We start from the raw sequence: 26,598 nt of genomic DNA, 5'->3' as shown, positions 1-26,598 counted from the left end.
TTTAAAATGACTGTCTTCCACAACTCCCCAGGCCTCAGAGAAACATTGTAATGAAAATTGTTTAGCTACAAGTTTGACTAAAGTGTATTTTTGATCGCCACGCAGAATGCCACGACTAGCAACAGTATGCTAATGCTAACAGCAGCTAATCAAGGCTGGGACAAACTATGATCGAATCCACCTAAAGTAATAAAATAGAGTGTTTTTGTTTTTACAGGATTAGACCAGACAAACCAGTTATTTATATTACAGGATTACTGAAATGTGTCTAAATTAAACAAAGCACAAAGTTTATCAGGTGAGACGCTCAAGTTTGAGATTTATAGCTCGATTTTTACAGATTTTTTTCTACTAATAACTAGCTTTTTCAAAAACTAAACATGAGCCAACGTCTTTGAAAAAAAAAGAAAATCTTTGTAACTATGTCAACAAATTAAAACAACATTTAAACCTGGCTTTATCCATTATTTAGATTTTGTTGCTCAAAATATTGCCAATTTTGCGGCTTGTTTTTATTTGAAAGCACAAGGCAGAGTAAAATAATATCGAATAAGAAGATGAGTTTAGACCGGACCTTTTCCGTTTTCCTGCAGCCGGTCGTTCCGGACGGTTCCGCAGTGATTTCCGTCCGATGAATTGGAGTGAATGGTAAATGTGTTTCGGGTCCAAAGTGCCGGCGTTTTCACCAAAGTGACAAATAAATCGAAGCATTTGAAAAAAGAAAAAGTGGCCTGGGCTTCCACTCCGGGGCTGATTGGTAGATTGGAGCACTTCACGTAAAGAATCGTTGTTTTTTTTCCCCTTTTGTCCGAACATGAAAAGGCCAAAAGTGCAATGTTCGGACACAAAATTACATAGTTACCTTCAGCTTTTGTGAAAATATTGTATTCTGCAGGGAAGTAGTTTTCTATTCTCAGATACTGGGCCATTCTGCTCTTTCAGCACGTACACTTGCATTTCGAAACAAAAGTAAATGTCTAATGTTCACAATATGGGCTGTACTCATTGGAATGAATGACAATTTTTCTGTGGATTTGTTCGGGAAATCTCAAAAGTCATACATTGTAGTGAATCTTATTGTAAAGTCTTGTACTGGTTCGAGTATAAACAATGACACAATTGTAGATACAGACGGCATCGCGTCATACAAGAGGGTGTGTCTTATTTTGGGAAACATAGTTTTTCACCCTTTTTAGGTTTTCTGGCGGAATATAAACGTATTTATCCGACACAAATAAAGTAAAGTCTAAGTCGGGTCCATATGAATGTTTTTTCACAGCAAATTGTTCAGTAGAAATGAAAAAAAAAAAACAGCACTCGTGGCTAACGTTAGCATATGTAGCAGGAGCTAAAGTAGATCCTGGTTAGCATTTATGTATTTATGGGCTGTTGAACCACTTTGCTCCTCTTCATGTCTCCATGTATCTTTATTTAGAAGAAATATACATTTATAATTCATAGCATGTAGCATGATTCTCTTTTATTTATGTAATTATGGGCTGTTGAACCTTTTTGCTCCTCCCCATGCCTACTTGTTCAAGTGGTTTTGGAGTAATTATAGAAAGTTTTCTCCTCTTTGTTTTCCCGCTCAATTGCCCATATATGGTCATGTTAGAGGGAAAACAAAGAGGAGAAAAAACTGAGCTTTTTCCCATTTCTTCAACAGCCCATAAATACTAACCAGGAATCTAATGTAGCTCCATGCCACATATGCTAACGTTAGCGACAAGTGCAGTTTTTCGCTTCTACTGAACAGTTAACTGGGGGGAAAAAACATCCATATGGACCCGATTTTGGCTTGACTTTATTTGTGTGTGATAAACATGTTAATAGTTTGCTAGAAAACGACAAAAAACAGTGAAAAAGAGGTTTTCTTCCCTCTCGGCTTGGCCACCTTGTATTGGCGTAGAAAGAGCTAAATTCAATGTGAAATATTCCAAGTCTGTCTTTGACGAGGGAACAATATCATATCATGGTTTAAAGATTAAAAAAACATATGTCCACTTTAAAGTAACGCTAACATACTTGAGAAGACGGACCATTCTAAAGTTGCGAATGAAAAGCTCTAATTTAGGGAAAAACAACACGAATTGATATATTTGGAAATGAGTATCTCGTTCTAATGGCGATTGGTAACGGGGCATTGATTTGTTTGTGTTTTTTGAGTCTAAAAGCGTGTGCGTGTGTGTTTTGTGGAGGTTGACTTCTGCCTCTCGGAGTTGGACCTGGATCAATCGCATCCATCGATCGCGGGCCTTCCCTCCGTCGCGGGGGATTAATATGGATTAGAGCGGCGTGTGCGTCACAACACCGCGCCGTTACTCAGTCAGCTGGAGTTTAACGCTACATTAGAAAAGCCTATAATTAGCATTTAGCGCTAGCAACCTCCACGAGCTTAAGTGGCTTTGATGTTTTGATCCGGCTGTGTGGGTTTTATAGATGGATGGAGGGCGACGTGTGACAGAAAAGTGATGGGATTTTCACCGGCTCCGTCTATATTTGGTGAAGTCGAAAGCACAAATAAGTGACAATTGTTTCAAAACAACATATTCATAACCTCTATTATCCTGCCAGGATAGTGATCCAGATGTGTTTGAAATCATTACCAAATACCTGCAAAATTATCATGACATTGGCAAGAAAATAGGGTGGTCAAGATTAACCAGTTTTACAATTAAAGGCCTTTCTCACCGGCCTGGAGACTCGAGTCACCGCTGGTCTAGGAGAGGTCTCCGAGACGTCCCCTGGCAATAAGGCGAGTCTCCATGCAGTCTCTGCGGTCTCAAACAGTTGTGTTGCGAACACTATCTGTTGTCCTGAACCTGTGAGACGTTTCTGTGACGTTCATGCAATGTTTCCGAGACCTGTCGGACACCAATGAGACTCTATATGTCTCTTTGAGATCTCCTTGGTGTCCGACAGGTCTTGGAGACAGAAGTGCCTCATAAGTTGAGGACAACAAACAGTGTTTGCAGCGTCGCCACAGCTGTTGAGGCCACATAGACCTCTCGGAGACCATGCGAAGACCTGTTTGTTTCACCAAGACTACCTGGATGGGGGACGTATAGATACATACCATGTCTTTTTAAAACCATATCTCCAAACTATATTCATAATTCAGTAGTTTTTGAATAACTAGAGAAAGTTTAGATTTTTCTCCAAGTTGTTTTAACTGTTTTCTCTGTATCTATCGGAGACATCTCCATGACCAGCGGCAACTCTTCACACAGTGGTCAATGTTGAGACTTTTAGCTACTTTTCTCCCTTAACACCGAACTTACCCTTTATGATGTTTATTGTTTGCATACACTGATGCATTGAGAATAAAAAAAAAAAAAGCCCAGATGGACAAGTGTCAGTGAACTCTTTGTGTCTAATCGAATAAACACTTTGCCAGCTGTCTTGAGAAACTTGATGTTTAAGTTTATATGTCTGAATGATTCCAAGAATGTTGTGATTGTTTTGTTATCCAGTGTTGTGTGCAGTGCTGTGTGTTACACCTCGCGCCTATCTATCTATCTATCTATCTATCTATCTATCTATCTATCTATCTATCTATCTATCTATCTATCTATCTATCTATCTATCTATCTATCTATCTATCTATCTATTTATCCATCCATCCATCTATCTATCTCACATTTTGTCGACTGTGAATCACTCCAACATGGCGGCACTCCCTGGTCTTTCACACACTTATTCATTCACAAATACTGATAGGTTTGGTATCCACGTGTAGCACAAAAGGTGACTGAGATGACACTGTAATCCAAATATGTCAATATCCTTTCTGGAAGTCAACAGCTGCAGCTGTGTTATACACAGGCAGACGTTCCAAAACTTTGTGTTTTCATTCCAGTCGAGTAACACCATCTCCACTTTAGTCGCTCCTACAGACTCCAAACTTTTCAGTCTTGGACTTCAGGTATCTTTAATATTTAATTCCCAGCCTGATGAATGGAGCTGTCTCACATTTATATCAGTAATGTTCAGTAAAAGTTTCAAATTGATATCACTAAATTTCAATGTTTTCCCTGTTCACCTGCAGAGTCTCTCCTTCATTTTATCTCGGCGTTTTAAGCGTGATTGAAAGCCTCCGTTTTACACAGAGGCATAAAAGTATTCCGAGTCCTCCAGCCTTTTATGTGGGTGACAGTCGGGGAGGGGCTTTGAGATGGGCCTAAATCAGTCCCAGTGACGCGGCGGCGCAGACGCTGAAGCCTCTTCAAAGATGGAGATGTTTCTGAAGCGTGTTCTGTCCTCGGGCCGATTCCTCTCACACGACGCTCGCTCTTTGATCGCTCACATGAAGGAGCGGGATTCAGAGCAGAGATCCTTAAAAAGCAGGAGATGACAGGCTTTAGTGCGGCTGATTGGAGCGCTCTTCACCCGCTCGTGGGGTAATTGGTCCTATCCCTTTATAACCCCTGTTTCCCTGTGATTTGGTACATTCTCCTGCTCCAAACGATAAAACTTTTTAACCGTCTGCCGGCCGGCGCTGTCCTCATCAGCCGCGCCCTTCGCTGTAGCTAGTTAGTCTTTGTAGTCTGATAAAAAAAGTGTTGTGTTACAGGAAGATCTAAATATTCCGTCTCGACTTTCATTTAAATACATCTGAAGCTGTTTTTTTAATCAACCAATGAGCAGACAAAGTGCATGTGACACATTAGACACAACTATTGAAAACTTCACCCAGCTTTCTTTAATCTGATGTTAATGTGTATAGTTTCACTTCCTTTTTGGACACTGACAGCAAGTGACATCGATAGAGGCAAACCATTATAAACATTTGAGCTTTAAGGTTTGCAACCCATGTGTGTATTTCTGCCGGGACTTTTTGTCGCTGCTGACTTTATTGGGGTGATAAACGTTACAAACAAGTGCTTTATTTGTCATTGGACAAGCGTACAATGAAATTGTGTTCAGATGTTACCCTTGAGTAGGGCTGGGTACTGTTACTGCTTTTCGGTACCAGTGCCTTAATGGTACTTTTTATTGTGTTATGTTATTTTAATTTAATTTACATAATGTTAATAAATAGTATCCTTCAGGAGAATGTCCAAAAACGACACAACAGAAAGAAAACAGGCCGCAGCAGCGTCACCTGTAACTTCATTTTTGAGCAGAATTCCCACTAAAGCAGCGATAAAAAGAAAGGACATTATTCCCTCCTGAGCTGCAGAGACAGATCCACATCAGGACCGTTTTATTTCAGATTAACTTTTCAAAACACACTGCGCTGTTCGACAAAGTGAAAACATTCCACATGTCAAAGATCTGTTACACAGTGAGAGCGCTTACTCTGTCACTAATCATTTACCAAAACTGTTCCAAAAATGGCTAATGCAGAGTGAGCGCAGCTGGAGTTTAGAAACAGCAGTAACTTCAGGCTCTGCGGGGCTAAAGCTAAAGGTAAATGTGTTTCTTGTTGTTACTGGTTTTCTCTTTGTCTAAGAGTCTAGTTTCTCATTCTGTCCTGGTTTAGTCCTGTTTTTAACTAGTTTTCTGTAAGTCCTCGTTTAGTCCTGGCTCAGACTCTGCCATCTCTGATAATGTCTAAAGTGTGAGTAAGTTACAGCTTTGCTTCGCTTTAAGAAAAACACAGAAAAAACACAGAAAAAGTACCGAAAATTCACACTTTTGATAGCGCCCCCTACTGGAGCTTTTCGGTCGGTACCAAGTAGGTACTGTTTAACAGTACCTGCTGTGACTGAGCCGCGTCATCATTGTGGGCCAACCTGACCTTCAGTCTGGTCTTCAGTCTCCTCTGATCCTCTGAAACCGTGCACCACCTCCCGGGTTTGTCCCTGTTTCAGAGCGTGGTGTCCTGCACTGGTCAGCTCCTCCACCTCCTCTTCCTCCTGCGCAGCTCCTTCCGCTCCACAACAGTCTTTCACCATCTTCGGGGAAGAGCTTAGCAGTTAATCTGTTTTATTCTCCAGTGAACATCTATTAGCCAGAACAATAGCAGGGATAGAAGACATGTGTGGCTTAGCTGTAAGTCTTGCCCGGATACCTCCTTGTTTGTCCCGTTTCCTGTAACGCCTCCACTGTGCTGCAGGTGTGGGGGGCTCTTAGTGCCTCTTCAGTGTTTGTAAGTTGCCCTACTAATGTTTTCGGGTGGATGGTAACCAATGAGCATCTCACTGCTGGTAGCAGGGCTTCTGTTTACACTCGGGACATCAAACAGGATCTACATGATCATTCAACCCATTGCAACATCCCCATACTTACTCAAACCTGTGAAACCATTTGGAAATATGCACCAATGGGCATATTCTAAGATGACAATGAGATGGATCGGCCTCCACAGAGTCCAGATCTTAACCCCATTGAGGATATTTGGGATGTGCTGGAGAAGGCTTGATGATGATCTTGATGAAAAATGAATGTCACACTGGTTCCTTGGACGTTACAGACGCTTATTGAAACAACATCACAGTGAACATGCTGGAATCAAAGCAAAACACGGCCCAAATATGACCTTTATAGTGGATTTTCAACCCATAGTCTGTGAGCATGTGCTGTTGTATGTGAATGAGCCGCTGTGTCCGGTTGACCATTAAGTTTGTTCTATTCTTTAATCAAACCAACAAGTCGTCCTGTCTGAAACGCCGGTGCGCCCCCTGTGTTTGGAGCGGCGTCAGTGCGGCCTTTTAGCCTGGGAACATTTCTGTGGGAACGTCCGCGTGTTGTTTTTGCTCCACAGTCGCGGCTGATCCCTCTGCTTTGTGACGTTCTGTTGATCTTACTCCGGTGATCGGGTTTTACGGGCGATCGGTTTGGGTTTGTGCGCTCGTCTGAACTCCCTTTGAACCCGCCGTGAGTGACCCCCCTAACTTACATTTATCTTATGTAAAAACTGCAGCAAAAGCAGGTTTTTTGGCCTTTCCAGCACTCCGCATCTCGCTGTTAATAAAGGTCCATTTTGAACACATTCAGAATAAGAGCCAACAAGTCAAATAATGCCTTAATGAAGTATGAGCTGAAACACTTTGGCGTCAGCGCAGAGTAATAAACTGGAGTGCCTCGGACCTTGATGTTTGATGCTGCCCTGATGAGTGCCAAATTTTCAAAGATTTACTGAGATGGATGAGCACTCGCAGAACTTTATTCCAATTGTGACCAACCGGGGGCGAAGGGGAGCAGAAACCTACAGAGACGTTACCATTCAAGCCATTATGGGAAGAGTCTAAATGCTTATATGCCACCTTTTCATGGAACATTTTAAGGAAAACATTGTTGACATGTTTTGAAACACAGCGTCTGTTGCTGCTGGTATCGTTAGTCATCGTGTGAGCATGCTGCCAATTCCTTTAAAAGTAGCTAAGAATGCCTCCCATACGCCATTATTAGGTCATGTATGATTTGGAGAAGGTGGAGCTTTACTTTGGGCCACGATTGGGAGCACACTTGTCTACCCCTGCTTTATGGAGCATCAAAGATCCCAAATGTGTCATGTTTTTTGCAGCTTAATATTGAATATAAAACAACAAATAGCTCTGATTGTGGGCTGAATACAAATTCATAGGATTTTTTGTACCGAAAACTCAACTAAAACTTCAATTTATTAGAGAAAAGATGATGTTTTATTCAAAGTGAACCTTTTCAAACTCACACCTTTATTTGTAAAAAAAAAAGCATTTAACTAGCTTCCCTTTTCGGAAATAACATTCAAGGACTTTATCGTTTGGTTTTCTTTTTTTAAATATCCAAAGTAAGAGTTAAAATGCGGGGATTCTCCGTTTTCGCAGCTGATATTTCAATCTTCTCTCTAACGTTAGCGCTCCAGGACAGGTTTTAAAACAAGCGTGAACTGAAGTGTGAACGCATCGCACTACATCGCACTACATCAACACTACATCAGTCTGCTTTGAGGTGGCGGGAACAATACCGCTTTTCCTTAAAATAATAAACCTCCTGGAACATATGCACGGAGAGTGTGAAGGCATCTCAGCGCCTTCACAGCTCGATGGTGTGAGCTCACGGCACAGGCGTAAATCCTGCAAATAGGCTGAGAATTCACCTAAAGTATGGAAACACTACAGCTCCGTGTGACGAGAAAAAAACACACAAATGCAACTGTTTTTGTAAAGGACAGTTTCACTGCAGAAGTATAGTTCTGACCAGCCAGAAAAAAAAACGTTTCCTCTAAGGGAAGAAGTAAGATTCAAGATTTTTTATTTGTCAAACCATGCGAATGTGGAGCGGGAGGACAGGGAGTTCAGCTTCCCGATGGCCTTGTGTATGAAACTGTTCTGATGGTCAGGATGCTCTCTATAGTCCCTCTGTAGAAGAACCGCACAGTGATGGAGCTGGTCAGGATGCTCTCTATAGTCCCTCTGTAGAAGAACCTCACAGTGATGGTCAGGATGCTCTCTATAGTTCCTCTGTAGAAGAACCTCACAGTGATGGTCAGGATGCTCTCTATAGTCCCTCTGTAGAAGAACCACACAGTAATGGAGCTGGTCAGGATGCTCTCTATAGTCCCTCTGTAGAAGAACCACGCTGTGATGGAGCTGGTCAGGATGCTCTCTATAGTCCCTCTGTAGAAGAACCACGCAGTGATGGAGCTGGTCAGGATGCTCTCTATAGTCCCTCTGTAGAAGAACCACGCAGTGATGGAGCTGGTCAGGATGCTCTCTATAGTCCCTCTGTAGAAGAACCACGCAGTGATGGAGCTGGTCAGGATGCTCTCTATAGTCCCTCTGTAGAAGAACCACACAGTAATGGAGCTGGTCAGGATGCTCTCTATAGTCCCTCTGTAGAAGAACCACACAGTGATGGTCAGGATGCTCTCTATAGTCCCTCTGTAGAAGAACCACACAGTGATGGAGCTGGTCAGGATGCTCTCTATAGTCCCTCTGTAGAAGAACCGCACAGTGATGGAGCAGGTCAGGATGCTCTCTATTGTCCCTCTGTAGAAGAACCTCACAGTGATGGAACTGGTCAGGATGCTCTCTATAGTCCCTCTGTAGAAGAACCACACAGTGATGGAGCTGGTCAGGATGCTCTCTATAGTCCCTCTGTAGAAGAACCTCACAGTGATGGAGCTGGTCAGGATGCTCTCTATAGTCCCTCTGTAGAAGAACCGCACAGTGATGGAGCAGGTCAGGATGCTCTCTATAGTCCCTCTGTAGAAGAACCTCACAGTGATGGAACTGGTCAGGATGCTCTCTATAGTCCCTCTGTAGAAGAACCTCACAGTGATGGTCAGGATGCTCTCTATAGTCCCTCTGTAGAAGAACCTCACAGTGATGGAGCTGGTCAGGATGCTCTCTATAGTCCCTCTGTAGAAGCTGCACATAACGGAGGCTGGGACTCTGGCTCTTCTTAACTTGCGTAGTAGAGACGCTGATGACTTTTCTTGACCAGGGATGTAGTGTGCATGGTCCAGGAGAGCTTCTCTGTGATGTGCCGACCCAGGAACTTAGTGCTGGTCACCCTCTCCACTGCAGCACCGTTGATTGTTAGAGGAGCAAAGTTCGAAAGTCCACCACAATCTCTTTTGTCTTCTCCACATTTAGAGAGAGATTGTTCTGTGTGCACCACATGGCCAGACTGCTCACTCACTCCTGTAGTCTGACTCGTCTCTGTTGCTGATGAAGCCGAACACTGTTGTGTCGTCTGCAGACTTGATGAAGAGGTTTGAGTCGTGCTTTGCAGTGCAGTCATGGGTCAGCAGAGTGAACACCAGCCTGCTGCAGAGATGTGTTAAAAATGTCTGTGAAGACTTCAGTGAGTTCATCAGCGCAACCTTTCGGCACACGACCCGGTAGGTTGTCTGGACCCGGTGCTTTGCGTGCGTTGATCCTGCTCAGAGATCTCCTCACACTCTCTGGAGATAGCTTCAGCACCTGGTCTAAGTACATTCTTGTTAATTAAGGTTAAGAAAATATTTTACTAGTGGTTGATTCGGCCCCTTTTGTGACAACGTGGTCTTTGGTTGGATCAATATAAAACTTTTTGATCTGATTGGCCTTGAGCAAAGTTCCAGACGGTCCTGTGGACGGCTGGCCTGGAAAACAGGGATGTTAAGTGTGACATCAGACACAATAAGAAGCTTCTTCCGGGTCCGAACTCTTGAGATAATTTGATAATTAATGTCAGAAAAGACAAAAGAAAATCCACAGTAAATGTAAACTTTCTGTGCGATCAGATGCTTAAACAGAGGTTTCTAGCCGGTGTAACGTCGAGATGCACTTCTTTGTCAAGCTGCACTGACAGAATCAACGCGCATGTGCACATGTCTTTGTTTCTCATTAAAAACGAGTTATTAACAGCTGGTAAACTTTGTCTTGCATAATATTACGTAACTAAAGAGCAGACGACTCTTTCCTCAGCAACTTTTATTACATTTAAACGGTCATGCTTCATGATATTGACAAAACTTGTATTTTTTTTAGTTTTTAAAGCCTATATTTTCAACCAACAGATTTTTAAAGGCAAATTGTTGGAGCAGCTACGTCATTTACTAATTACATGTAGAATAGACCGCCTAATTCGACAGTAAAATTTACAAAATCATGTTATTTGCTGAAAAAGCGGAACTCGATGGCTGAATGTAAAATGACTCGATAGTTCTGCACATGCGCAGCAACGACAGGTAGTGCAACTCGACAAGCCGTCTGTTTCGATTGCCGAAGCGTCACTAAACCCTTGACTTCCATCTTTACAAATTATGCCGTTTGTGTCGTATCCGGCTTTCTCTCTGATTGGTTAATACACTTGTCAATCACGAAGATCAGGAAGAAATCGCCCCTGATCCCAGATACACGTCTTTGAAAACCCAAAAACCACAGAACCAGCCCCAGCTTTAGATGGCACACGGGGCTGAATTCAGTCACTGAGCTTTAATCAGGACTTGATTGGAGAAAGGTGCCGGTGTTTTGGAAGCGTGTATTTAGACCAGAGAGCCCTTGTGGGTTTCATGAACTGGTTTCATCTGGTCGTGTGAGTGTTTCGCCTCGTTCAGCTCCGAGTTTACTTTGTTACAATCATAAAGAGAGCCCCGCCATTAAGCGTTCAACTAAAGGATGAGACACGATCGCTGCGTGCGCGGGCGAAACACGTCACTTAAATTACCAATTACGACGGCACAAAGCATTATTATCTTCACCTCCGCGGCTTTGGACAGGCCAATCACGCTCCATTCTCCACACTCGGCTGTTCCTGACACGCGACAGGCCCGCGCGCGTGTAATTACTGCAGAACGTGCCAAACTCATCATGTACAATTTCACGGCGCGTGCACTCTGGATCGCGGAGATTTAATCGGCGCCGTATCGGCCGCGGCATCGTCTGACGGCCTTTTGTGACAGACAGAGGCGCGTTCGGGCCCATTACCCGCGACCCTCTGTGGAAGATGATGTTGTGATGGTTTCTGTTGTTGTGGTGGTGAAGGTGCAGCTCAGGAATACCAACGATGCAGAGTGATGTCACCGGCTGTGGCTCGGACTCAGTGATTCTGGAACTTTGCAGCAAATATTACCGTGCCCAATCTGTGAGCCAGCCCTTCCTCTCCCTCCTGCGCAGCTCCCTCCGCTCCCACTGCCTCCTCTCGCTCCTTCTCATCTTCAATTTTGTCCTCCTCCTTCTCCCCTGGCTCTGACGCTGTTCTTCACCTGAGTCACCTGTGAAACTCCGCCTTACAGTTGAATGTAGTAACACAACAGTCTTATTCTCCAGTGAATGTACAAAAGCCAGAGCAGTTCAGGACTGTGCCGTCATGTCGCTAAGCATCATGGGATTAGCAGCAATTATGAACTAATGTAGATTTTAAAATGTTGTTCATGTTTAACCTCTTAACTCCCGCCTGAACCGAGAGGATCTTTATTCCTCACGTCATCAGATTTTTTTTCCATCATTTGTTTGTTGGGTATACAACTCACTTTTTTGTCATTTTTAAGTCATTTTTTGTCAATTTTTAGTTTTTTGTTTGTTTTTTTGTCAAATTTTTATCACATTTTTGTAATTTTTTTGTCACATTTTTGTAATTTTTTCATTAATTTTTTGTCCTTTTTTTGTCAAATTTTTATCACATTTTTGTCACATTTTTGTAATTTTTTGTAATTTTTTGTAATTTTTGTAATTTTTTGTAATTTTTTCACATTTTTGTAATTTTTTCATCAATTTTGTATAAATTTTTTGTCATTATTTGTCAAATTTTTTGTCATTTTTTCTTCGATTTTTTTGTCACATTTTTGTCATTTTTTTGTCACATTTTTGTCATTTTTTTGTCACATTTTTGTCATTTTTTCATCCATTTTTTATCAAATTTTTGTCATTTTTGTCACATTTTTGTAATTTTTTGTCACATTTTTGTCATTTTTTTGTCAATACTTTGTTAATTTCTTGTGACATTTTTGCCACTTTTTCATCAATTCTTTGTCACTTTTTTGTCTATGTTTTCTCACTTTTTTGTCACATTTCCATCATTGTTTTCTTAGTTTTGTTGCTATTTTCACAGCTTTTTTCCAGAAGCTTTTGGACTGGGGTAAAGCCAAACTGGAGAAAATGTGCTCGGTTCAGGTGGGAGTTAAGGGCTTAAACACTTGGACACTGCAGTGAGTTGGTTGTATTTATCAGTAGAGACTCAATGAAGTTGTTCCACAGCTTTTTTCTCAACTTTTAATACTGTTTTTAGCTGATGTTAGTCTATGAAGGGGTCTCCAACAGGCGGCCCGCGGGCAGGATTTGGCCCGCGGGAGATGATTCAATCCGGCCCGTGACGTGTAGAGCACAAACTCCCGAGTATGTAAGTCTCTAGTCCATCCTGTGCGGAGTTATGATTTTTTAAAGAAATGACCAGAATGTTCATTCCAGCCACTAGGGGGCAGCTGAAATAAAGAAAGGAAAGAATTCCACACATGTCCAGCAGAGGGCACTGACATAAGAAGAGATATAAACAACACATTATAATCACATGGTAAATGGACAGTTTGCCCCAAGGCGCCTGTGGCTACAATAAGCAGAGACTCGTGCAATACAAGCGTAAGCCGAGTCCTGTCAGGCTCATTATTATTCAGTTACTGGAAAAAGTTTCTTCAGTAGTATTTTCCGATCAAAAGCTTTTGTTTATGGGCCCCGGCAATGCACACCCGGTATATTTTGGCCCCCAGCGAAATTTACTTGGAGACCCCTGGTCGATGGAAAATGTATGCTAGCAGCCACAAATATGGCGGATCTCCATGGTAACAGTGGATTTGGATTGTGTGGCCCGGATACCTCCTTGTTTGTGACGCCTCCACTGTGCTGCAGGTGTGGGGGGTTCTTGGTGCCTCTTCAGTGTTTCAGAAGAAGAAATGTGCAGATTTGTAGGTCTTCATCAGCTCACTGTTTGTTTACTTCTGTAACCATCCACTGCAGTGAAAAATCAGCTCAAAACCACAACATTTAGGAAAAAAGTACATATTCTGTGATTAGATTTTAATCACAGAATATGTAAAAATACCTTCCCAATTTCTGTTTTTTATTAATTCACAAAGCTCCAAGGCCGTGCACCTGATTTTTCCAAATCACATCCGAGTGAAATCCACGTTCCTCCTTTGCTGTATGTTTTGTCTGCAGACGGAGACAGTGATAACGCCGCCATTTATTTGGAAATCATTCCATCCCTTGTCATTAACATCCAATTTGTCATGGTCACAGTTAAGTTGCCATGCAAATTCATAAAGTAGAAATTTAATTAAAAACCTAATCTCTTTTTCATAGAGCTCAGACGTGAGTGAACGGAGCTTCCATTCAACCAGATCCCATCAGGTTTTTTTTTTTCTTATATCGAGGACATGCTTTTGGAACACGTTAAAGCCTCGTCTGCGGCGCTTTGATTCCATCCTGGTCCTTATTCCGAGACCCTGACCCGCCCCACTGTCCTGTCCCCTCCATCAGCCTCCTCCACTCTGTCGATGACGGTAATTACTCCATCAGCGCTGATTGGGACTTGGCACCGGCTGAAGAGAAGCTTCCTGTTTTGATCAGCGTAACGGGGATTTTAGTTTCGATCCAATGCCATATTTTCCCTTGAACATTCACAGAGCACGAATAAAAAGATCCACGCTGCCATTTGTAAATACGCAATGTTGACATTTCTACCTATTTTTAACATCTTAGCTTCAATGTCAGAGTAAAAAATAAACCAAACTCTTCCTTTACGATGCTCATTTTATGACGTTTTGCCTCAGTTTCCAGGAAATCACTCATGGCAGCGCTCCCTCATCTTTCCTAAGCTTATTCATTCACAAATACTGACAGGTTTGGTATCCACGTGTTGTAGGAAAGGCTGTGACCGAGATGACGCTGTAATTGAAACATGGTGTTTTCCTTTCTGGGAGACACACAGCGACACATGTGCTGACGTTCTCTCAAAATGAGGTTTTCATTCCACTCTTGCAACAAAATATCCACATTCGTAGGTCAAAGTGACTCTCGAACTTTCCAGTCTTTGGATTTAACAATATATATATATATTTAATTATGAAACTAGACACTCTAATACACCTTATATGTGATGTTGGTAGCTCTGTGATGAACAGAACTGAAATAAATGACCATCAAAAACTTGTGAAAAGTCACTATCTGGACATTTTATATTTTTGTGTTTCTTTTGTCAAAGGGGGAGTGGTGATGTGCAGTTTGACAAAGCAGAGAGCACTTCCCATGGAATTTCAACATTTCTCTGAGTTTTTAAATGGTTAAAATCGGTCCAAGAACAGCTGAGAAACATCCTGTTAAAGTCTTCAATCTGAGAACCAGGCTGTTTAAATGCACACGCCATAAAAAGAGATCGAGAACATGCGTGTTTCAAAACGTATCAACAATGTCCTTGAAAATTTGCTTGAATCTGAGATAATTAGGCATTCTCCTCTTCCCACAACCTTAGCGCCCGTCCAGAGAGGAGGAGAGAGCTAATCAGAAAGGAGAGTGTTTCATAAATTGCACTATATCTCAGATTTTGATCAAAACTAGCCTCTTTTTAGCTTAAATGTCTCAAGAACCGAGGCCCGTATAATTAAACTGTTTTCACCTATGGAGAGCTTAGAGTTTCCCCTTTCAAACGAGCCACAGCATGTGTCCATAGCTATAACATAGAATATGCTGTGGTGCTACAAATATCATCAAAAATGGTCTGGATCACATCTGATTCCTAACCTGATTGATTTACTGTAGCACAAGAAACATACAATATAGGGGCTTATTTCTATTTCCGGGGTTATAACTTAATTTTCAGGCATTGCTCAGTGTTACCTGCACCTCCAGAAACATCTTTGATCCACGTCCTCTCTCCTCCTCTGTTTGTCTCGTTCTCCGCTCGGCCTCATCTGGTCCTTTGTACTGTAGGATCATCTTCATTGTAAATCCAAGGTCTGAAGCAAAAAGAGCTTTGGTCCCAGAGGGTTAGATCATAGTTGTTTCCATGTGAATGAGTTTGTGTGAGAGAAAGGCCACGGTGACGGTGGAGAGACAGATTTAGTTTGCTCATATCGGCTGAATATGACCAGAAGAGACGTGGAGAAAACATTATTTGAAAACTCTTTACAAAGGATTGTTTGTGAGCCTCAATTTGCAGGTTATCCCACTTTAAAAGAGTTTGTCCTTCAAGGCTTTAAAGCTTTTGTTACGTTTTCACGACCATTCTTCTTTGGTATTGTCATTCAAATCAACCATATTCTGCTGCCCTGCTGGGAATCCTGCTCTGCTCATTTACTCAAACCTTTGATTCTGTGTTTGATTCTGTGTGAAATGTTCTCCTAAATTTGAGAATCTTCTGGGGTTTCACTCTTGGCTGTGTCGAATCAATGACTTCTCGGTGACTGTGTTTGCATGTTACTCTCCTCGCATGTTCCTCTGAGGCTAACCTCCGGTTTCTCCTCTCCCTCTGCTCCTCCTCGTGACCTTCAGGAGCAGGACAGTATGCAGGTAAGACCCTCTGTCGATGATTACGCTCATGCATGTGTGTCTGTCCCACCGGTGCTCCGTCATGTCTGTGTGTCTGATGGACTGTCGCTCTAAGACTGAGACCGACAGTAACGATGTCTATAAAGTCTATAAAGTAAAATCTTTATATTCAAGTTTTGATGCTGTTGGTCATAGAAATTTCAAAGAAACAACAAAGTGAAACACATGTTGAAAACAAACGAAAAAAAGGCGGGAAATATAAGAAAAAAATGGGGGGGGGGGGGGGTGGAAAGTGGAAAAAAAAGTGGGAAAATTGAAAGAAGAAAAAAATGGTTGAAAAAATATGGAAAAATTTTGAAAAAAGATGGAATAATTGAGAAAAAAAAAGTGGGAACATTGTTGAAAAAATATGGAAAATTTTAGGGAAAAAAGTGGGAAAATTGTTGAAGAAATATGGAAAAATTGAGGGGAAAAAGTGGGAAAATTGTTGAAAAAATTGAGGGAAAAAAGTGGGAAAATTGTTGAAAAAATATGGAAAAATTGAGTGAAAAAAGTGGGAAAATTGTTAAAAAAATACGGAAAAAAATTGGGGAAAAAGTGGGAAAAATTGAGGGAAATTTGGCGAAATAAATGAAGCATTGTGGAAAAAATTGCAAAAATTTGGGTGAAATTTTGAAAAAAAATTGGATAAAAAATTCAGATTTGGGGAAAAAAAGTAAAGAAAACAATGTTGAAAAATTGGGACAAAAATTGGATAAACTGGAACATTTAGGGAAACTTGTTAAAGAAAATTTCTTGGTTGTATCACCTCAAACAAATACAGATACAAAAGAAAGGAAAAGGAATACATGAACATTATTAATCTGTTTTCTGGTTCTACATGACAAATATTTGAGTATAGGCATCTAAAAAGTATCGTTCAGGTATCGGTATCTAAAGAATGTAACGTCCCCAGCCCTGTGTAAGAGTGAGAGTACTGTATTGGTAACAAGTACTCAGAGTTTATCTGCCTTTACTGTGGTAATCCTTCGACCCTCACCGCGCACATACAGCTCATATCATTTTATGACGGGTGATTATGTCTATACGACGCCAGCAGGAAGACAGTAAATGTTTAATAAAGTGTTTATTATGTGCAGACAGCTGTAAAAGCGCTGAGAGTCAGTAATTACATTTTACAGTGGTGCCCTTTGGAGGCCGAGGGACGTAAAACACGACACGGATTCTCTATAAAAATTCAGCCGTAACTGCATTTCTTCAGGTCAATACTTTCAGATGGGATATTGACAAATTACTCTTATGAATGTAGCGTTTAGATTTAGAACAATAGTGGGGCAAAGTCACGGATATTATGATGTTTAACCCCTTAACTCCCACCTGAACCGAGCACATTTTCTCTAGTTTGGCTTTACCCCAGTCCAAAAGCTTCTGGAAAAAAGCTGTGAAAATAGCAACAAAACTGAGACGAAAACAATGATGGAAATGTGACAAAAAAGTGAGAAAACATTGACAAAAAAGGGACGAAAAATTGATGAAAAAGTGGCAAAAATGTCACAAGAAATTGACAAAAAATGGACGAAAAAATGACAAAAATGTGACAAAAAAATGACAAAAAAATTGATAAAAAATTGACAAAAAATGACAAAAAAATGGCAGAAAATTGACAAAAAATGTGACAAAAATGTGACAAAAATGACAAAAAAAACACACAAAAAAATGACAAAAAATGACAAAAAAAATGACAAAAATGTGACAAAAATTTGATAAAAAATTGACAGAAAATGACAAAAAATTGACAAAAAAATTACAAAAAAATTACAAAAATGTGACAAAAAACGTACAAAAATGAGTTGACAAAAAAGTTAGAAGAAATTGACAAAAAAATGATTCGTCTCAGTTTTGTTGCCATTTTCACAGCTTTTTTCCAGAAGCTTTTGGACTGGGGGTAAAGCCAAACTGGAGAAAATGTGCTCGGTTCAGGTGGGAGTTAAGGGGTTAAATATAGTAACTATGATAGAGGAAGCTTCTTGTTGAGAGCCTGAAAGTCTAAGAAGTTTTGCTGCATGTGTGTCCGTCCTCTCACTGGTGTTGTCCCCTGTGCCCCCGCAGTGGTGAGCCAGAACTTGGTGACAGACAATGTGTCGGTGGTGGAGGGGGAGATGGCCATCATCAGCTGTCGAGTGAAGAACAACGACGACTCAGTCATTCAGCTGCTCAACCCCAACAGACAGACCATCTACTTCAGGGACGTCCGGCGTGAGTATCACACTGAGCAGACAACGCGCCGCTTTGTCCTTCGCCGTGGGGGGACTTTAGCCTCTTTGTGACTCGGGGGGGGTCTGCGCTTTGTCCAGGAGAAAGTTCGGGAAGACATCCAGTAGGAAAGTTGGGGGCATTTAGTCTGGTCGGATGAGTGAGTGTGTCGAGGCCCCGCGGCGTTTCCGAGCAAAACAAAACACAGACCCAGACGTTGTTTCCAAACTCACCACTAGGGGTCGCGATAAGCTGCAGTTTGTAATAACAGTTCAAAACGGAATAAAATATTCACTTCTCACACTTTGTATAATACAATACTGCACACTATTAAAGGGATATGTCAGGATTTATGACATAGGGCCTCAGAGTGTTGCTGATTTATAAGAGCTACGTGGCGCTAGGCTAGTGCAAGGCTAGCGCATTTCTATGGTATCAGCTAGCCTGCATTAAAAACAGTGTGACCCGCTCCACAGTGCACCTGAGGCAAATCACTTATAACACCAGACTAACCATATAAATGTCTGTGTCCATAGAGTAATTTTAACCATTTTGCATTTAAAAGAACTTATGTTTGAGCAGCATCAGCTTTGTGGTTGTATAAGCTACGCAGCGGCGGAGTGATCTGCTAGAAAATAGTCCCTCAAAATGCGATCATTCATGTGATGCAAGGTCAGTTATATTATTCTATCGACACAGACATCTATATGGTTAGTCTGGTGTTATAAGTGATCTGATTTATGGCTGGCTGATACCATAGAAATGTGCTAGCCTTGCACTAGCCTAGCACCATGAAACTCTTCAAATATAAGAACTGCCTGAATTACAAAAAAAAATATCTCCAGAAATCAGCAACACTCTGGATAACTAGGAAATGAGACCCTATGTCAAAAATCCTGAAATATCCCTTTAAAGCACTGATGCTTCAGGATTAATTTTATATCAGGATTGTTAGGGTTTTTGGTAGGTTTTCGGAATGGACATTTGTTATGTGTGATGTCGCGACTTCCGCTTCCGGCTAATATGCGAGAAAAAAAACATTAAAAACTCTTTAATACAACAATCAAGATTTCTGAAACTTAACAGGGAGTGACTGAACCTACTTATTTCTCAGACTCATTAGCCAAAAATTCCGCACCTACTGCTAAAAAGTGTTATTTACTAAAGTCGGTACTTCCGGGGTTAGCGTAGCTGCTGCGCCATTAGCATTAACCTCCGCTAAACCGGAAGTAGCCTACCGATTTTGGTAAATATTACTTTATAGCAGTAGGTTCAGCATTTTTGGCTACTGGGCCTGATAAATAAGTCTGTTCAGTAACTTTCTGTTGAGTTTCCGTAATATTGATTGTTGTATTAAAGAGTTTTTTGTAGAAGTAGAGCTGTGACGTCACCACTTAACAAGCGTATAAACGTCATATAAAGGATGATTGAAGTATTTAACTCTGCATTACTGACTGCTTGATAGTGTGCAGTGACAGATTTTATTACACAATGATTTTAACATTTTATTACATTTCATATTCAGCTTAACAGGACGTCTGACTGGATTTCCACGACTTTTCCAACATGTCTATACACTTTTAAGGCTCCATGTGGATACGCTCCAATGGCCTAGTTCAGTGGCTGCAAAACATTACACTCTGATGAAAAAAGTGAATTGTTATAATTGGGGGACCCCCACGTGAGATGCTTGGAACGATAAGGGGGCCGCGGTGCTTTGGAGATTCAGGAATGACTGTGGCCTAGTTGATCAAGCTGCGTGTAATAAAATAAACGCTTTTATGCATTGTGGAGTCCCAGCTTTCACAGTTCGCAGAATGTCTTTCCAAATCTTCTCATTTACTCCAAAACATGCACATACTTGTAAAAGACAGAAAAGGATAAGCCACAATCATGTCTCAGCTTAATCATTTTCTATAAATCAAATCATTCATTCAGAAAGGAACTGTAGATTTGTGTGACCCCTTTAGTTTCCACAGTGGTTTGTTCCCCGTCTAACTCCTCTTCCGTCTGTCCCGTTCCTCCCGTGCAGCTCTGAAGGACGCCCGTTTCCAGCTGGTGAACTTCTCGGAGAACGAGCTGCGGGTGTCGCTGTCCAACGTGTCTCTGTGGGACGAGGGCCGCTACGTGTGCCAGCTGTACACCGACCCGCCGCAGGAGGCCTACGCGGACCTCACCGTGCTCGGTAAGGGCCGACGACACGCAAGGGCCGGATATGGAAGGGCGATAATGATGGTGGACTTGATTCTCGTACCGTTTCATGACCATTTTCCACCAGCTCCACTCGGATCCACTGGCTTCCATTACTCCATCTTTACTGATATATGATTGGTTTGGATAGATAGTCGTTGATTGGTCAGAGACATGGCATTTATTACTCCCAAGGCTGGACTGGAAGTAAAAATGGTTCTCTCAGTTATTTATTTCAAGAAGGAAAAATCATGGTAAGAGACAAAGTACTTTGTGATGAAAAGATGAAGTTTAGCGAGAGCTCGAGATGTGAGGGAAGAATCTCCACGGCACGATGGTACAGCGGTTGGTGCTCGTGCTTCACAGCAAGAAGGTGCCGGGTTTGGTTACGGTGCTTTATTTGACATTACTGTATACAACAACATGTGTCCTTACAAAAGGGACCCGTCTCCAGATGTGGAGCCAGGCTGAGGTCAGAATCACCTGCCTGGAGGATTACCCAATGCACATGTTTTTAGTGGTAGGGGGAACTGGAGTACCCGGAGGAAACCTACGCACACACAGGGAAAACATGCAAACTCCACACAGAAAGGCCCTGTCAAGGTGGGAATTGAACCTGGGACCTTCTAGCTGTGAAGCACCAGCGCTAAGGCAGGCGCCACAGGACCGTCCTGGGTTCAATCCCCAGATCCGGCCTTTCTGTGTGAAGTTTGCATGTTCTCCCTGTGTCTATGTAAATTTCCTCCAGCTCCCCAACCACAAAAAAACATGTACAATAGGCCAAAATGAATGCAGTGTGTGAGTGAGTAGTGGTAGGAGGGGCCGATTGGCACAGACGAGCAGCCTTGCTTCCGTCAGTCTACTCCAAAGGGCAGCTGTGGCTACAGCAGTAGCTCACCTCCACTGAGTGTGGGGTGACTGAATAATGACAGTGCTTTGAGAAACTTGGTAACACAGGCTTGTAAAGCACAAGACGAGTGTAAGCTTCAAACATTACTCAAAGATGCGCGAGTGGTTCAACACGTAGCTCCAGGTAACATTGGAACATGGCAAAAAAAAGCTGCATAAAAGTTGCATAATGTCCCGATTTGAATGGCTGCGTGATGTTCCTCGTGTCCAGAGTTTACTTATTTGCCCAATAACCCGACAAGAGTCCATTCCTGACCTTCATCAGACTCTGGTGAAGGTCAGAGTTGAAAAGTTGCTGCAATAAAAGCTAAAAGAGCGCGTAATATATTCTTCTACGCACCTGTTGCCTCCTCTCATGAGCTTCCACTTCTCACCTGATTATTCCAACGTTGATAACCTTCTGTCTGTCTGTGTGTGCCAGTCCCCCCCAGTAACCCCATCATCGAGTCGCGGGACGACGTGCTGAGCGAAGGCAACGAGACGGAGATGACGTGCTCCGCCATGAGCAGCAAACCGGCCGCCTCCATCAGGTGGATGAAGGGCAACAAGGAGCTGCCTGGTCAGTCCCCGACACACAAGAGCTTTCTCTTCTCTGAATGCATAATATAAGCTCCATACTGGGCGTGGGCCACTTCATTTGACTTAAATACCACACAAGTAATACATTTTCCTCAAGTGGTTTCTGGACTTTGTTAAGTTATGCTACACTAAAGGTTAGTGTTGTCATCCAGCCGCACTATCCAGCCTTTTACTTCCCTTCTGCAAAACACTGTTATAGATTTATTAACACAATCCCAGAGAGGAGCTGAATCAGTGTTTAAACAAAGTCATAAAATGGTTCCACTCTAAAGGTCCCATTCTCTTTTGTAACTTTAAATAATAATTAAATAAAGTTTATCTTATGACAATTCCAGAAATAATTAAACATCGCAGCGCACTGGCCGTTTTCCCACACGTTCAACCTCAAATACTGGCATGTTTGGTATCCACGTGTGGCAGGAAAGGCTGTGACCGAGATGACGCAGTAATCCAAATATGGTCATTTCTTTTGTGCTGACAGCAGCGGCTAAAGACAGGAGAAAAATACACAGGGCACATGTGCAAACTCCACACGTTACTGTCTTTGACTTAACATTTTTCTTTTTCTTTTTTACCAATATAACATAATTCCAAATGCAAAACTAAATAGATGCATAACCACAGCACAACTGGGTTCAATAGAGAAATGAATAGAAAGAAATGATCTTTTTAAATGAAATGAAATCTCAAATTGGTTTTAAACATGGCTAAACAGCCTTAAAAATTGGGTTCAGCGCCGCCTGGTTTGTGTGTGTCTCACTAACGTGTGATTCACCAGCCCTGAGACCTGACCTGCAAAAATATATTATTATTTTTTATAGATGACATCATAAATGGTTTATTCCAAAACTTAACAAGACCCAAAATTACCTCTGACAAAATAATACCATCCATTTAAACCCTGGGTGCATCCATCATTTAGATTTTGTCACTGTAAATATCTGCAATGTTGACTATTTGAAAACTTAAAGGATCTGTATCCTGCTATTTTAGCCATCCCAAAGTAAAGTATAGGCATTTATATGATATGTTGAACCTCTACCGCTATGGAGGACTCATTGCGGCGTCACAGCTTTATAAATGGCTAACACACACACAAGCTAATACACACACGCTAACACACACACGCTAACACACGCGCTAACACACGTTTTGATTGACTCACCGCTCTTTCCTGGTTATAAAAGTTAATCCACTTTGATTTTGGCAAAGGTTCACCAAACATCCATCAGTGACAGGCACAGATTCAGCGACTATCCGCCGAATCCTGGAAATTCCAACTTCTGGCGAGTGGCCTCTGCTTTAGGAAGGCTGAAAAAGGCCCTGTACCTCTCAGCCAAATCTTCTTTTCTCCGTGACATTATCGTTCGGTAACAGGTTTCCAGACTCCAGAGTAGGTTAGAAAGAGCTCTTTCTCCACAGCTTTCTGTTCTGTCATCTGGTCAGACGCTCAGGGGGTGCGTTTGTTTTCCAACACAGACGCGTCAGGCACTTCTTTCTTTCTTACAACAGAAATAATGAAAAAGCTGTTTTATAAATTAAAATCAGTCCGTAAGGCACTACATTGCAGACGTCAGGCTCTTCCTGTTTGGCACTATGATGTAAAAAATCAGAGTGTCACAACTCGTCATTTTCCAGCAGAGGGCGGAGCAGGATTCAGGAGGATTGTTGAGAACTGCGTGGATGAAGTCAAAAACCACTCTGCGGGGGGTTTGATAAGGAAATAGCACAACAACATGGCTAAGAGCTCCATGTTTCTCATATTTATATCAGTAATAGATCAGCCAAGATTCAAATTGATATCTCTAAATATCTTTTATTCCCCTATTCACCTGCAGTGTCTCGATTTAAAGCTGATTTTTAGTTTAAACTACTTTCGAGCTCTCACTCTCCCTCCCTCATGTCAGAATTGTTTTAAAGCAAATGTATTATATGCACGATTCACGCCCAAAATACATTTGCGCTCATTTAGATTCTACTTCTATCTTCTGTCGCTCAATAAACATTTGAGTGAAGACAATGCAATGAGGTGTTTGTTTCTGTATTTACAACATACTCTGTGGTGGCAAAAAGAAATGTGCTCTACAACAACACAAGCTTTATTTTACAGATTTATTTCCTTCCTTTATGTCACCAGTCTACAGCAAAACCTTCAAACTGATATCTCTGAATGTTTAGTGTTTGGTCTCTGCAGGAAAACAAGAAAAAGCTTTTCCGTCTTAATCTCTGAGGGATCGAAGCATCCAGAGACTGAAGTCGTTTCCGTCGTGTGGAAACGACAGAGACATGCGTTATCGTAGCAGTATTTTGTGCAGCTTTACAGTCTGTGTCCACAAACCGTAATGAGTGAGACCGTCTTTCATTCGTCCCTCAGTTTCTCGCTAATTTCCGCCTCTCCACTAAACCCCCTCCATAGGTTTCCCGTGCTTCGCGAGGCCACTGTTCAAAGATTTTCATCAAAACTTTCCAAGGGTTTTAATCTTCCAACAGCCTCCGACTCATTTCTCAGTTTTAAAAGTTGGCAAAGTTGTTGAAAGATTCTTTTTAACCAAAGTTTCGCTGTGCAGATTCAAGGCTTTTTAAAACGGAAATCTTTCTTTTTCTTCCATTGAGAACGGACTGAAAAACCCTCAGGGCTTTTTTTTATTTTTATAATATTCACACATTTCAAGTAATTCCATATTTCAATTGAAAATTCAAGTCAAATGAATGAGTAATAGTGATGAATACTTTTTGCCTCTCATTGGAAAAGCCCAGAGACTGTTTTGTTTGCCCAGTGTTCTCCGCTCTGTTAAAGCCTCACATATTTTTTGTAAATCTCATTTCAAAAGTGAAGTATACGGTGGTTCTGGATTCATTATCTTCTGATGTGGTCCCTGTAATGCCAAGGTTTACAATTGAATCAAATGTTTAACTTCTTTGTGTAGCCTGATAAAACTCCATTTTGTAATAATTTTCCCATTTTGCCAGAGCTTATGATAAAACAGAGTGAAATGTAATGAGTTTGCACTGTTAGGGCATTTGTAAATACTCAGTTGTGTCGCGAACACTATTTTTATTTTATCCTCAACCTCATCTCAAAGAGACATTTGGAGTCTAAAATCTCCTTGGTCTCCGACAGGTCTTGGAGACATTGCAGGGACGTCACAGAAACATCTCACAGATTGAGGTTAATAGTGGGAATAGTGTTCACAACAAACGTCGCCACAACTGCTTGAGACTGTGTCAAGAGAAGAACCGTCTGGGCGGCGGCTCACAGCCAATCATATCACGATTTTACCCTCATCGGTCCAATCACGCACCAAGAGACGGAAGCCGTCACCCGTCACCACCACGCACTCTTCGAAAACATTAAAGATGGCGGCGACCAATACAATGTTTTCTTCTGCTCTTTCGTCTGTTTTAATCTATTGAAAGATATTAAATCCCTAAAGCCGGAGCAAGAAACAGAGTTTGAAGCGTTCTTTGTATAAAAGGACGTTTTTGGAAAGGCTTCGCTTGTTACTGCGTTGTATGCAGAGTTGCTCTAATTGGTTGATGTCGTCTGTGAATCACGCCCACCGGGGAATCATTGAGATCAGGCTCGCTCTCTGACTATATGTCTTTGAAATATCTATGGAAAACCATGTTGTTTGGCAGACCAGGCAAAGCTGGCTCCACATCATGGAGATGGTCCCCCAGCCCATGCTGGCAGCTGCCTGCTCCTACAGGTCGCCCAGCGACTTTGAGGATGGGTCAAACGCAGAGAACACATTTCTCTCCAGAGATTAATAAAGTATAACTTAACTTAATTAAACAGATTAAAGGGGGGTATTATGCAAAATCAACTTTTTCAAGCTTTACATTATGTTATTATGTCATTCCCTCATTAAAAACATGCCTGAAGTGTTGCCTTGGCACATTCACGTATTTTTGAGTAATCTGTAAAAACTCTGATGGCGGCCATTTTAGGGATAGGTTTGCCTGAGTCCTCCTAGGAACGCCCCCACCTCCTGGAGACGCCTCCGAGCTTTCGTCACCAGCCGAGTAACCAACCACTGCTCCTCAGCAGAACCCCCTCCCCACTGATGCCACAGACAGTGTGTGGAGGGGGCGTGTCGGAAAGAGTCAGAGGTTCTTAAAGAGACAGAGGCCTATTTCAAGACATTCACTACAGCCATTTTGAGAGAGACATTTTATACAAGGCAGTTATTCTAATTTACTGCATTTACAGACCAACAGAAGGTTTGGTCATCATTGTAGTGTGATATAGACTGGTGCTATGTGATTGAAAAAAGCATAATACCCCCTCTTTAACAGCAAAAAGGTGAAAAGAATGGCCATAAAAATAAGTTTTAGCTATAGGCCTATATCATTTTTGGCTCCACTCTTTATGCCTGCCAGAACACAAGAAACTGTATAAATATTTTTTCTGTTTTCCTTCAGGCAAGCCCAAAGTGGAGGTGACGTATGAGCGCATGTACACCGTGACGAGCCGCCTCACCTTCACCGTCAGCAAAGAGGACGACGGGGTTCCCGTGGTCTGCATCGTGGACCATCCTGCGGTCAAAGACTTCCAGGCGCAGAAACATCTAGAAGTACAATGTAAGTCCATGTGAATGCTTTATAATAAGTGGCACAGTCGGGGGTCAAATGCAGAGGGCAAACCTCTTTACGTACAATTAAGTCTACAAAACATCCAAACACAAAGGACTGGTGTTTGCCGCTGAACACAGCAGAACTCCTCCACACTTGTAGTTTCCTCTGTGAGGTCAGTCGGCTGCTGGGAGAC

At 41.9% G+C, this 26,598-nt stretch overlaps 1 protein-coding gene across 4 annotated transcripts in view; it reads left to right on the top strand.

The window, feature by feature from the left end:
• Nucleotides 1-26,598, top strand: part of cadm1a (cell adhesion molecule 1a) — a 276,840-nt gene that overhangs the window by 222,901 nt on the left and 27,341 nt on the right. For all 4 annotated transcript variants that reach the window (XM_079565663.1, XM_079565662.1, XM_079565661.1 and 1 more), the window contains exons 2-6: nucleotides 15,900-15,917; nucleotides 18,006-18,152; nucleotides 20,182-20,334; nucleotides 21,670-21,807; nucleotides 26,253-26,411. In XM_079565663.1, coding sequence (XP_079421789.1) covers nucleotides 15,900-15,917; nucleotides 18,006-18,152; nucleotides 20,182-20,334; nucleotides 21,670-21,807; nucleotides 26,253-26,411 — 615 coding nt within the window. The remainder of the gene's footprint in view (nucleotides 1-15,899; nucleotides 15,918-18,005; nucleotides 18,153-20,181; nucleotides 20,335-21,669; nucleotides 21,808-26,252; nucleotides 26,412-26,598) is intronic.

This window comes from Gobius niger (assembly GCF_951799975.1).
Source record: "Gobius niger genome assembly, chromosome: 11".
Lineage (NCBI taxonomy): Eukaryota > Metazoa > Chordata > Actinopteri > Gobiiformes > Gobiidae > Gobius > Gobius niger.
The sequence above is the reverse complement of the archived record's forward strand: the minus strand, read 5'-3'. Positions and strand labels throughout refer to the sequence as shown.